Below are 14,131 nucleotides of genomic sequence, written 5' to 3'. Positions count from 1 at the left end.
ATCAGTTCGCATTCTTGAGGGGGTCTGTGTGGTTGTAGATTAACATAACACGTTTGAAACGTTGTAAACTCTGAAGATATTATTAAGAAAATGATTAGAGATCATTTTGATACTGAATGAGTAATTAGGGTGAATAAAAATCGCGCAAAAAATGAAACCAATCTTATCCAGTAGGGGAAAAAAGTATCACATCTCATTGATGATGACAAGACACATTTACATTGATATTTTTTGTTTTATTGATTTCATCATCATAAAAATACAATGACAAAGACGACTGTACATTTGAATTGCACTTCATACCAAACAGTGTTCTGCGTATTCTTATCAGATTTAAATATTAAACGTTAACTAGCCGCGCATGCGCAACCTAGAAGAGTAGAGGCACTTGAAAGTATGATGTTTGCAATAAGGCACATACTATTTGATTGTCTTTCTTTCAAAACATCATTTGACTTTGGTCTATGTGGAGTTATCCATATAGCACCACTCAAATTATTTTAAATAACATACTAAATATAAATAACAAGCGTTTACAAATTGCTTCTCTATCTTGTGTTATCTTGGTTACGTAAAAAGTATATTAAGTATTAAGATTACAAACAGTTTCTTTCCGCATGTCTCCAATGATTTTGAAAGATTACATTTTGGAATACAAATAGGACATTCCTAGACCGACTTCATTTATTTACATTTCTCAAAATCATTAAATTAAACAAATATGAAATGACTTTTATCTAGGCATGTTTTTTTTCTACAATACTCAACAGATATTTTACAAAATATTATATATCGTTTTCTGTTCCATTGCACATGATGTATTATTTACACTGCTTAATTGCATCTTATCTAAAATATTTGGTCCATATTGTGCATCCAACATATCAATAAACAAAATTCTAATTATTACGTCACATTGTATTGATACATAATGTTTACATAATTTACACAACATTATTCTCATACCAGGAGAATATCAGCTACATTTATTTTCCTCTTTCTTCCCCTTTCTACAAACAAAATCATATTTGTATATCGATAATATATTGTATTGCTCTATTTCGGTTCTTCTTCCTCTCCCTCCTCCTCCGTTTTTCTTATATTTCTTCTTTTTTTCTTCTTAGAACTTCTTCCTCTTCTTCCAAAATACTGAATGATTTATAATCATTGATGCCTTTATTCATTTTCACTGTAAATATTGATCACGTTGATTGTATACTTGATTATGTAACTGTATTAATGACATACTAATAAATAAGGCGTAGAGCTATGTGTTGTGAATGGAATACCAACATTCCTTTGACGTTGCTGCTGTCATAAAACACGTACAGAATTATGTATCGGTACAATAAATACAGTCGGCCACTTTGATACTGTTTTAAGTTGTATTTTGAAGAAAATGAGTTTGCATTCAAGCACAGGTTTCATCTTGGCCAAAGTATTTTGATATCTCACAGTGCGCTGGTAAACAAAATAATATATCGCTGTTATAAAAATGTTGAAGTTATAGCAATATCGACAATATGTAACGGTATAACCGTTACAATACACTTACGTGTTTTGAATTGAGTTTACTATCAACGTTAATTCTGACGTCGTCGTAACAAATTTCGTGTAGAAACCCAAAATAATGTTACCTAACACTGAAGATTTAGTTGAACACATCCGTGTGGAGTATACAGTAATGTAAACAAGTGCTTTGAAAAAGAAGAACTGGCTTTCAACCAAACGTTTCGTCTCCGTCACAGGTGTTTTTCTTACTATTTTACTTCGGCACAAAGCCACTTTGTCCCCATTCTATTAAGCTGGTTTCACTCCAAAACTCTGGAAATTACAGACGGCCAATAAAAGAATAAGCTACGTTCATTTTAAAAATCAGCTACGATCCTCGATGTCTGTTGAAAATTGATGATTGCGATGCCTCCAAACTTGATCACACCAGAGACTGTCTCCTTGGATGCATACACACCCTGGGTAGCATATAATGTTCTATCGACTAATAACCGGTCCCATGATTATCGTCGTTTATCATCGATATAAAGTTCTATCCACTGAATGGTCCTAAGTTTAATGCAGCTTATTTTCTTCCTCGCATTCAATTACGTTGCTCTAACTAAAACCATCACAAATTCGGAGGAGGATGCATCATCCTTGATGCTTGTATACCTTTGCAAAGTTTTAAAACAAACTCCTCGAAGATTGGAAGATGATATCTTCAGTGGCACTTCTCATCGGTTCTTCTTGTCCACTTGTGAGTCATTATAGTCCTGGCGATCCGATCTTCATCACTTCTTTTCAGAAAAAAATAGGGCTCTCTGTCAATTCTCTTGATTTATACCAAGTCTTTTGTGTCTTTGCAACATCTCCGATAATACAGAGTTTTTATTGGAATTCCTGGTGGATCTACCTGAAGTTTTCGTAGATTTCGCATGATGCAAGATACTCCCGGACAACGTCGTGAATGTACAAATATTGCTCCTGGAAATAGAAGAATAAAAGAATCATTGCAAGCTTTATTTGGAACTGCCACGCCTCCACTACGCATGTAGAAAGCAGTCACATACACCATTTGGTGAAAATCGAAACTTTCTTGCCAATATTCTCGTAGAAAATAACATGTAGCATGTATTCACAAAGTTTTCCGTTTCCTATTTAACAGATAAAATCTTTTTATTGTTTTGTAGCATGACTACTTCAAATTTACAAAAAGTTTGTATATGAATTAATAAATTAATTCTTCATTTTATAAACATGTCTTTATATTTTTTATTGCTACTCGGGACAAGTTAACATTATGAGTATTGTCTGCATTCACTTAAATATTTTCATCTAAATCATTTATAAATGGCGACAAGAGAGTGGATTCCTCAACGTGCGAACAACAAATATAGTTTTTCAGGTTTGGATGCTATCTTTAGAAAGAAATGATTTTTTTTGTACGGGGGGGTACTAAAGAAAGAGGAAGATTGGTGAAATGATAATTACCTCTGTTGGAACCATCCTTCCACTGCACTTCCTAAGCTTCTTGACAGCATGGAAGACATCAATGTTACCTTCTGTTTTCAGCTTACTGATCGTTGACATGATAGCACAGAAAAGACCACTCCGTGTTGCACCATCCCTGTAAAACAACAGGAATTACTGATTTATTTGTATTAATATTTATTCTACGTAGCTGCTAAAAGACTTAGCTTCGGAGCAACTGGCAGAAAAATAGCAACAAAAAGAGTACAAACAAGTAACAGTGATATCATAAACAGATGAACATCAATCCCACCGCTGCCACCAAAATAGGCCTACTCGTGGAGCAACACTGCATATCACGGTTCTTTTTCATAAAGCTTGTCAGCACTTACTAGACTGTTAGCTCCTACAGTAACCATTGTAACAATCAGAGAGCAGTTCTTCTCAGCCAATCCGGGCCAATGATTGAAATTAAATAGTAGGAGCTGCACATTTTCATGAAACACATCCATGATTGCTAGGAGAGCGTGAACATTTGGAAGTATGCAATCAGAGGACCAACTGCTTAATGCCCTTTCTGAGGGACTTGGAAAATGATAATTCCTTCAAAATGGCACTGGGGCATCAAGTTTTATGCAATCCAGGTCGATAACTGAATAGGCCTATACGATATAGTCGATCTACGAACTGAGCTATTGGGACTCATTTATGCTATGGTCATCCTTATGGAAACCGACCAAAGCGATTACATTGTTTCCAATGACATATCATCAATCGGTTTGGAGTTGATTCTGCCTGCAAGACCGTGACATAAAGATGGTGAATACTTACATGCAGTGTACAGTAATAGGTCCATTGCCCACATCCCTCTGACCAGCCTCGACTAGCTCCAGGAGACATAGAAGAGATGATAGACTCTTAGGATACTTCTGCCTCTCTTTCCAGCCTATGAAGCTGTATTGACGGATCACTCTCGAACTCTCAGTGGCCTAAAACAATTTTTAAAAATAATGATTAGATGTTGTGTATATAATCATTGCCACATCCACAGAAGAAATTATTCAACTTTACACAATGATTGTCTTTGTGTCTCTCTCACCATGCACATTCAACTATGAACATTCCTACATGTGGGAATTGTTTCATAAAATGACAAGTCTTATGATCCATCGGACACAGTCACTTTTAACCAACCATAGTAATAGTCTAATAACTGGATATGAAAGAAACAACGATATTGTGAAACTTACTACCGTGTTCGTATTGGACAGGAGGAATGTCCTAATGATGACGTCACCTTCCCTCTCCTCTGCTGAAACATCAATGACGAATGGACCAATCAGAGACTCGTCCCCAGCAGGCCAGTACTGAGCACACGTCTAAAGGAATAACATACGACCAAGAGAATAACAGTTAGCTTTATGAAAGTTCTTTTCATTTAGTTGATGTTCATATTACCTGCCATATTTCTTTCCACTTCGAGATTTGGGACGTCCCCTCGGAACATTCCTATTCTACATCCTGATGATCGAATTCATATCACTGATAAGTTGCAAAAATCGATTATCACAGTAAACGCCACAGTCACAGCAAGGACAGAAACTAAGCACAGACCAAATATATTGTTATTTCTTTTTCGATAGTTAATTTGAGATTAATGATATTTATTTTCCACTATGATCACTTTACAACTCGCGTAATTATCATAAACGTGGCATAACAAAATAATGTCAATGCAAATGAATCCATAACATATATTCATGTATTACTAATAGTACGATTAAAATAAGAATCAAGTTAGTCATATCTTCATTACAGAAATTGTATCACAAAGCAAATATCACAACAAATAGGATCCGAAAATAATACCAATGTTTATCACCATATTTGCCACATCCTTGTCACAATGAAGAAACCTATAACACTGTTTAAAGTTATGAGCAATGTTAAGTTTTGTAATGTTCATTGAAACGACAATTGATGAGCAGAATAACGTTTATTAATCTTATAATATGATAAAAAACTATCATAATTATGAATGATTTTATAAATACGGTAACCCCTTGAATACGAGAAACTGATGCCTTGTCATAAAGATTAACAATGTGGCAACCTTTCCATTATGGCCATTACCATGGAAACCATGACTGGCAGCTATTAAGCACTAGCTGTTACAATGGAAGTTACCACAATGACAAAATCACTATAATTGCAAATCTTTTACGAAACGGGGCCATTACATTTCCTGTATGAAACTCAGTTATCAAAGTAATAATATGGTGAATGATGTTTAATTAGCTATTTACCTGATCGTTCTTGTTGATATCATTAAGCATGACAATGACATTAGAGTTGTAATCATAAATCATCCTCCAGAAATCTTCGATGGTATGAGGGAGGGGCATCTGAGTTGCCATGTACATATCACGTCTGCTGAACCCCTATGAAATTAATATAAATATAGGAAATCCAACAATTTAAGACTTCACTTATGAGGTACAGCAATATATTTCTTTAATTTGACAAATACAATATGTTTATCTCTTGTTATTAAGCTAGGGTGGAAATCGTCCCTTAAATTGAACATGGATGATCATATCGAAAACAACTGATCTAAAAAAACAACGTCAACACATTTTGCATGAAAGTATGGTAAATTATTTTAAAATATGTAGGTAATAGACTATTTTTTTTATAGAATTTGATTTGAAATGAGTGAAAAGATGTGTGGTCTGAAATTTGGTTTTAAAAATCAAATCAAACCATGATAGAAATTAGAGAAAGAAATTATGTGCTTGCTTTGAATATTTTCCAAATTGACTTTGTCTCAGTTTGTAATAGTTTGATCTTAAAGTATCAAACGTAAAAAAATATCTTACATCTAAAAACGTTGCGTTGACGTAGTTTGTTTGTCCTTCTCCACAGCCTGTCATTAAGTATGGTCGATACTTGTCAACTAGACAAAGAAAAAATACATGACATTAACGATTTTTACTCAGTTGTTTAAACGTAAGCTCATATAATGGCATGATTATAAATTATTTTGTGACACTTGTGGAGTCTATTTATTTATAACTAATTTCTTAAAGATAATATTTGTGACAGGTAAAATTACTATAATAAAATTTGTAAGGCGAAAGGAATTCTTAAGACTTTCTACCGGTAACCCAGCAAAGTGATCAGTTAGCTAGCTAGTTAAATCTGATCAGCAAAATTCGTTTAAAAAAAGAACAATTAAAGATGAATAAACACTCTATTCTGATCAGATTTGAATTTAAATTGATTTTCCGCGTCAAAGAATTCAATATATAATTGAACGTAGTAAAATATAGTATACCTGTCTATATTCTTAAATAATTATAGTACACTTTAATATCAAACTAAGATATAAAGTATTATTTTAATTGTTAAGGGAATTAATTAATTAATTAATTAATTTTTAAGGGAATGAATACATACTAAACAAAATAAAAAATGATTAATCTAACAGAAAATCTGATGTCCGTCCTCAATAATTCTTGTACAAGAGGCAAGAATTTGAGAAGGGCAAAAAAGATGGGTGTCTACATAAATAGAATGACAGCGGCAAGGAATAAACATTAAACGCTATGCTTTTTACTTACGAGGTATGATATCTGGATATCTATTCTTGTGATGATTCTCAGCACTCTTGCCAGCTTGCATACTCACATCACTATAGAATATTGACATTGCATCTAGAGCCTGGACATATTTAGAAGTGAAAGAGAACGATAAAGTTACCAAGTATACATTACACAACATTCACGTGAAAGTTCTTTGTCTGTTTAAGACTACTAAAGCAAAGCAAAACAAATTCAGGCTAAAATACTGGGTGTGTGTTTTTCCTCTCAAAACTGACAATTGGCTGTAACTATATTTTTAGAGATGTGGATATATCCCTTGATATTTTTAAGGGGTATAAAGCGAATAAATATATATATAAATGAGAACTTGGGATACATCGTAGATACTATTCAATTGAATGTTTAATGTTCTCTATCACTATGTTTAACCAGGGAAACTTTGGGGCATGTGGAAAGGGTCACATGTCGTGTATAAAGTCGAGCGTAAACCGTTCAGCTTTATAAGACAGCATCAAGAATGGCAACATTGCTCAATTTGTTTTTCTACTCACACGAAGGTGTTCCTCGAGGAAGGTTCTCTTTGTATGTAGGTTGGTTTGTTCGAGTTTGGTGAAGTAAGGTACAATACTCTTGGTAGGTACAGATGTGTAGCCACAAAGCAGACACTCAAGGAGTGCCTCGTAGATGAACACGTATTGCTCCTAGAAAAGAGTAAATCGAAAGAGGGCATAAAGTCGACTGGAAAGAAAGTAAATGGGATATCGAATTAAATTCAAAAGTCATATATTTCGTGTCAAAATTTAAAGTCTAATTTAGGTAAGTTCGTTGACTAGCACTAAAATATTCGAGCACAAAACATCGGCGGCGGACTATTATATCTTAACCCTCCCCTCATTAATCATGATAAGTATTTCTCCCTCCTAACATGTCTAACATCATCGAAGAGCGGACTTCTGCAAGGGTCAATCTTGGGCCCATTATTTTTCTCTTTAATATGTAAACTACATTAAAAAAAATTATTTTATTCCATGGGTTACCTTTTTACTTGAAATCGAAGTGAATTGATATTGCATCCATGGCCATTGTTATTTTAAAATTAATGTTTTGAGATGTGACTTACTGGTGTTTGGACCATTTTGACCCTCTTGGTCCTCATTCTATAGATGAAATCAAGCACATTGACTTGTTGTTCTCTGGCTGCCATATCCATCATAGAATCAATCGTGATGTACGTACCAGTACGGCCAACACCAGCACTGAAAACAAGAAAAGTAAGAAATAAGGGTACCAATGATTGGATGGCATCAAAGGTGTTTTTTTTTTCGAGCACGGTTTGAGTTCTTGTAACCATGAAATAGTTTTAAATCATATTGAAGACGATGATGATCGGTTTTGTTCTTTTAAACTTCTTTATTTCCATAGGGATAATTAGAGAAGGCATACAACGTTCTTGTCTTTTGTTATAGGAAGAGTGATAACGAAACTCCTCTACATTGTTCCAATTATCATTCACCGCAACTTAGTTGATTGCGGAACTCTTTAAACCAATACCTATTAAAGTTATTATGGGTTACAAATTTTAAGAAAATACCTCCTATCAAGTATGAAAGGATATCGATTCTTTTCAATATTTGAACATTTCGACGAATGTTAATATTCTTCATATGCGCATAAAAAACTTTTCAAAACAATTTTCAATCGTCATGATCATAGCGAACAATAACAGCTTAATAACAGCATAAATACCTGCAATGGACGATGGTTGGTCCGCTAGGCTTGGCTTCAAACTCCTTGACCTGGGTGATGAACTCTAGAAGGGGCGTGGCACTGAGGGGAAGTCCCATGTCAGGCCAAGAAGTGTAGTGAAAGTGTTGTACACGTCTCTCCTCTGGATCCCATGCCTGTCGTAAAAAAAATAATACATTAATCCTTTACACCCAACCAGATAAATGTTGACCTTAAAAATTACATAATGTAACCTGAAACAGTTTTTTTTTTAATATCTACAAATTCAACATAACAAATTAAATATGAATAAGTTCAAATCAAAAGTAGATAATTCATCAAAAATTAACAATTTTGGCTCGATTACACAAATCAATATTATACAAAAATGATTATCGGTACAATATACCTTCTATTTAGTATCTAAGTTATATTTTCTGTCTATTCCACGCCACTGCGCAAACTATGGAAGTCACAGAAGTTATATGGGTTTTCAAAGCCATTATATTTTTCTATTATCTTTGCTAAAATACTTCATATTGATATTTCTTATACTACACTGTCCCACATCCGCTATCTGTATTATGATCTTCAGTATGACCGTTTGTCAGCTTAGATTTCATGATTTTATTTCTTAACCAAGGAGTGGAACAAACTTTGATGTTATATAAACTCGTAATTACCTTTCTAATCGTCAGAGTTCTTTCAGTGTAGTTGTGATAATTCCTCTCGGCTACTACTGCTATCGTGAAATCACCGTAAGTCTCAATGTCTTCAGGCCAATACGGGTCGCACTTTCTCTATGTTAAGGAAAACAAAAAATAAAGGCGAAAAGTTGTTTACTTGCAAAATTGCGTCATTACTGAAAACACTTACGGAGCACGGTCAAAAGACTGCTTACAGAAACATTTCAGGCGACGTTAAAGTGTGAGGGTTTGCGTTAGAGTATTAGTATGTTTATGTATATTTTTCCTTTAAAATGTCTAATAATACCATGGCCTACCTACTAACCAAGCAGACTCATATCTTACAAATGTTGTAAATTAGGCACAGTACTTGCTTGTCCTGCTGGAAGTTTTGGTCAATATAAGGATACAGATATTCAACAGTATACATAATTCTCTCTTAGTTCTCTTACCTTTTTATTTTCTACTAGTTTTGTGAGCATGACAATAACTGGAACTCTCTCTTGCCAGACCATTCTCCAGAAATCAAACACAGACGTCGACAGAGGACCTAAAGACAATTTAGATGAATGTTATTGTTTAAAAAGAATAAATCACATTTCTCAGTCCAGACAGTGGCGACAACCTATGCTTGCTTTGATTGCTTTTCACCTCCAACAAAACTCAAATCATGACAATCGTATCAAATTCTGAATTCGAATATTATCAGAAATAACTAATTTCAGCATATAATACATGATTTCATTATCTGATTATGATACATGAATGTGAGAGATAGGAAAAGTTTCAGACGCAGATGAATTGTTTCAATAAATAATTAATTTCTAATTGAAGCTAACGAGTTCATGGCATTCAATCGTGAATGTCTGATTTTTTCCTCCTTCCACTAATAGGAATCATTATATGTATTCAATAGTTACTCTTGTTAAAAGCAATGTGCATGCGCAACTTCCATGTTTCATATTTATAGACTGGTTGGCCAGAATTGTCAGCATAATTACACATTTATTTGAAATTCTAGTAAATCGAATAAAATTGCAAAAATCCTCACCTTGCGTCGCAATATAGGCCTTGGGTCTCAGATAACCCTGAAAAGAAAATAAGAATCTTAAATTAATTCATCTTATTTGAGTTAGAAAACATCTATTCTAAATCTGGAGTCATTCGAAAATTGATATCTCGCTTAAACATTAGGTTTAAAACACTAAAGGTCGACTATACCCTAAACTTGTTTATTTGAATCAATAAAGAAAAGTCGAACAAGCATAACCCTGATAATGTTATCAAAGTCAGGTGTAAAAGAGAAAGTTATGACATTTTGAAATTTAGCTTATTTTTCACAAAACAGTTACATTCTTGTTTAAGCCGCACCCATTTTTGCACAACTGCATCAGAGAAATATTGGCGGCGATTGTGCATTGTATGAGGAAAATTATTAACCAACTTATCAATTTAGAACGTATACTAAACAGGAACATTAACATCCAGTGCAACTTTGATGTATTTTCACTTTTTTCCCTTTTGATAGAATATAAGTTTAGTTTGTCCAAGTTAAAAATCGTTACAATTGTTATCATGTTCTCTTGAGTACACGAGAAAACGGCATATGTATCCAGGGTAGCCACTTTAGTTCTGAAAACTGTTCTCCCAGTGGGCCCTGCTATTATTACCCCATGTTCCATAACATTCATTCTCAGTGGCGATTCACAAACTACTGATATAAAACACGTTAAAATATTTTTTTTAAAGGCAAAGCATGTTTATTCAGGTTTTAGTACAATTACAGTATTCATTAAGGTTTTTCTTCAAAATAACTTTTATCTCAGATGTGGCCCAGGGGCAGAAACTTACACTGACGAATGAAGCATTGATATAATCTTCGTGTGGAGCATCTAGATCTGTATCCAGTATAACTCGGGAATGGTCATCTGAGTAAGAAGAATATACGGATAACAGTTATTAATGCATTAATTTTTGATTAAAATTTATTGAGGAAGAGACGGATTACAGCCTTCTGTAACGAGATTGGTTGAAGTGTACTGTTTGAAATTCATACTTGGAATTTTTTTAAATTGTTTTTTTTTATCGAATGGGGATGGTGTTTCAATCACAGAGACCAATTTTTTTAATGGTTCTTTAAACTTTTCCATGGAAAATAAAATCAAATCGATAGAAATCTTAAGACCAACCTTCAGAAGATATATTTTGAAAAAAGGGGAGAATATCAACACTCTTCCTTTAAGCCTACACCAAATAAGAATGTTATTTAAATTCTCTTATGACTTCAAACGTTTGATACAACACTCGGCTCCCTTCGTTGAAATTATTGTAAGAAAACGGACACAATGGTTGTAGTCAATGTTAACGCCCTCTATGTTCGTCAGTAAATATGTGATATAAAAATACTACCCAATTCGAAAGATGTTTACATCTAGAAGGGACTAGATTCCAATCGATCACTTTATTTTCATGAATAGATCCAAGGTTGAAAACTTGGCTATAACTGAACTGTAGAAACTACACTGGCGTAATTCCAACCGAGTGGGCAAACATGAATCATCATTGATCTACATGAAGCTAGGTAGGAATCATTAGTCATGGAACAAAATGGACAGTACTAACCACGAGCCTTATATCTGCAGACAGAAAGAGGTCCATATTGTTTCCCTAGCTAATCAGTATAATCACTCAAATTGGCAACCATATATCACCCAAACAAACACGAACGGAAGCCGTTCCAAACATGTTGTGGTTGAGCACGTCAATTTCAATTAATAGGACTTCAAATTCAACGAATGTAATCTTTAGATATTGAAAGGGGCATACTTTTGCACACATGTTTGTAGTTTTCTAGCAGGTGTTTTTAAAAATAATTTAAGCGGATATTGTATCATCGTGTAATAAAGTGACTTAACAGCTTTGCTATGTATTTATTTGCCCATGAGAAGAAAAAAAAATTATATATACCAAACATTATTTTTACCCCTCTATTTATTAATACAAAACTTGCCACTTTGATGTTATAATGATGGGATTGTCAAAATAGATCGGATTATCAAAACATCAAGTAACGGAAGTAGCACAGAAATAGCTGACATTTTTCATTTGATGAAAATATTGGATATTAAGCAATAGCAATGTTTGTCGTAATATTCATACGATTACTTTATCTTGTTCAATGTAGGGTATTATTAAAACATGGTTGAGCGCTTCATCATGCCATATGGTTAGGATTCTCTTGGACGGACTAAATAATAATAACAATGATATGGACCATTTATACAGCGCAAGAACTATATCAATATACTCTACTGCAGTTTGTATCATAATACCCGGCTGCAGCCAAGCCTCCATATAGGCTCTAAGTATTCGAAGAATATCTTTCTACCGGGTAGCCATTCACCTCACCTGGGTCGAGTGCAGAACAATGTGGCTAAATTTCTCGCTGAAGGAAAACACGCCATGGTTGTGATTCGAACCCATGTCCCTCTGATTGAAAGAAGAGAGTCTTCACCACGGGACCACGACGTCCCCACATAAAGGTTTATAATCATGATTACGTTGACTTTTAGAGTTCATTTAGAATTCAGCTAAAGTGGCTTTTTAACCAATTTTGATATCAATGGAACCCTTTAAAAACCATTGACCATTGAGCACTGTTATCATTATTATGATGGGAATAAGCATCCGGGAAGGGAATGGTACGTTAGCTAGAGTCTTTTACTAAAGCTTTTGACTGTGGAAGGGGTTGTAAACTAAATTTTGTCTTGGTTCTTTTCCATCTTCCAGAGTAATTGCTTCTTCAAGATGATGAAGATAAACGTCCTGGTTGTATGTGTATGTGTTGAACTTTTCACATACTATTATTTCATATAGAAAGTTCTTTTTCTTTTAATGCTGGTGCGTATATACATGTGTAAGTAGGCCTTTAAGTTAGGCCTTTATTCTGCACATACTTACATGGAATGATGTTGATATATCTGTTCTTGGAGACATTTTCTTGTCTTGTTGCTACTTCCCACGTGTACATCTGACCATCAGGAAGCCGCTAAGATAATAAATGAAATAGAATATGCTATTCGTCATTCTTGGAAACAAAAGTTTTTGTATCATCTAAGGTTACATTTCGCCTACTTGTGTAACATTACATTACAACTTTACAGTCAATTCCTGACCTCTTTTATTCACCCTCACCTCAAAAGCAACTAGGCGAACACTAATACAATAAAGTTTTGTTGGTTAAGTCATAGTCAGCATGCCAATGAAATTCTTTTTTTTTGGGGGGGGGGGTGTCAAAATTAAAAATAAGATCTTATATAATTCAAGAGAATAATGGTCTTCATATTCGCTTCCAATCTAGACCATTTCATTCTTGACGAGCTACAAAATAATATGTATGGATGAAAAATGCACGATTTGAAATCAATAAAGGTAAAAGGATATCTGTAAAGTAAACTTGATGGTAAACAATATTTGCTTTATTTTCTGGAAGTAAACCCACCTCATAATCAAGTTTGAAACACATCTCGCCATTGGCAGTCTTCTCCTTGACATAGCTTGATAACTCCACTATCTTGACTGCTGGTGGCGCCTGCCATCTTGCCCTGGTTGAGCTAGGATTTGATGGTTTTGGAGCGGTCTTCGGGCGTTGCCTCATGGCGCCATTACCCCGCTTGATACCGTGTCCATTCTGACCATTTTGGATGGCATTTACTGATAGTCCTCTTGCTAAAAAGAGACGTATTTGGTTATTTGCATCTACTTATACAACTGACCTGTATTTTAATTTTGTTCTTGTAGTTTTGAGATAGCTGTTAGGGAGTTAAAACTCAATCCTTTTTTGGAGCATGATCACGGTAATACGGTTAATATTCCCCCTCAATCGGATATGACGTATCACGCTCCCGGATCACGCTTGGCGATTTACCAGCTAGATGGATCCGGAGATGGTCAACCAAGAATCAGAAGTATGTCATAATAAAAGGAATGGCAGACTACAGCTCTTCGCTATTTCGATGAAATTTTTTAAGAACCCATCTCTTCTCATTTTTTTTCAAGAACCTGTGTCTTCTCAAGAAGTACAATTAAAAGATGTATAAACATAATAATAATTATTGAGGTATATTAAAGTGACAAGTTGTACAATAGGAA

General features: G+C 34.3%; 1 protein-coding gene across 1 annotated transcript in view; it reads right to left on the bottom strand.

Annotated features, from left to right (window-relative positions):
• Positions 1-1,254: 1,254 nt before the first annotated feature.
• The window catches only part of LOC121424184 (tyrosine-protein phosphatase Lar-like), an 87,047-nt gene continuing 74,170 nt past the window's right edge, over positions 1,255-14,131 (bottom strand). Inside the window, exons 31-46 of the mRNA XM_041619793.1 lie at positions 13,482-13,708; positions 12,941-13,028; positions 10,832-10,908; positions 10,032-10,068; positions 9,433-9,530; positions 8,978-9,094; positions 8,316-8,470; positions 7,690-7,825; positions 7,121-7,270; positions 6,588-6,687; positions 5,844-5,920; positions 5,271-5,405; positions 4,215-4,343; positions 3,796-3,953; positions 2,986-3,121; positions 1,255-2,478 (exon numbers count right to left, since the gene is read on the bottom strand). Coding sequence (XP_041475727.1) covers positions 2,404-2,478; positions 2,986-3,121; positions 3,796-3,953; positions 4,215-4,343; positions 5,271-5,405; positions 5,844-5,920; positions 6,588-6,687; positions 7,121-7,270; positions 7,690-7,825; positions 8,316-8,470; positions 8,978-9,094; positions 9,433-9,530; positions 10,032-10,068; positions 10,832-10,908; positions 12,941-13,028; positions 13,482-13,708 — 1,895 coding nt within the window. The 3' untranslated portion in view covers positions 1,255-2,403. The remainder of the gene's footprint in view (positions 2,479-2,985; positions 3,122-3,795; positions 3,954-4,214; positions 4,344-5,270; positions 5,406-5,843; positions 5,921-6,587; positions 6,688-7,120; positions 7,271-7,689; positions 7,826-8,315; positions 8,471-8,977; positions 9,095-9,432; positions 9,531-10,031; positions 10,069-10,831; positions 10,909-12,940; positions 13,029-13,481; positions 13,709-14,131) is intronic.

Source organism: Lytechinus variegatus, chromosome 11, assembly GCF_018143015.1.
Source record: "Lytechinus variegatus isolate NC3 chromosome 11, Lvar_3.0, whole genome shotgun sequence".
Lineage (NCBI taxonomy): Eukaryota > Metazoa > Echinodermata > Echinoidea > Temnopleuroida > Toxopneustidae > Lytechinus > Lytechinus variegatus.
Note: the sequence above shows the minus strand (reverse complement) of the source record. Positions and strands in the feature narration are given on the sequence as shown.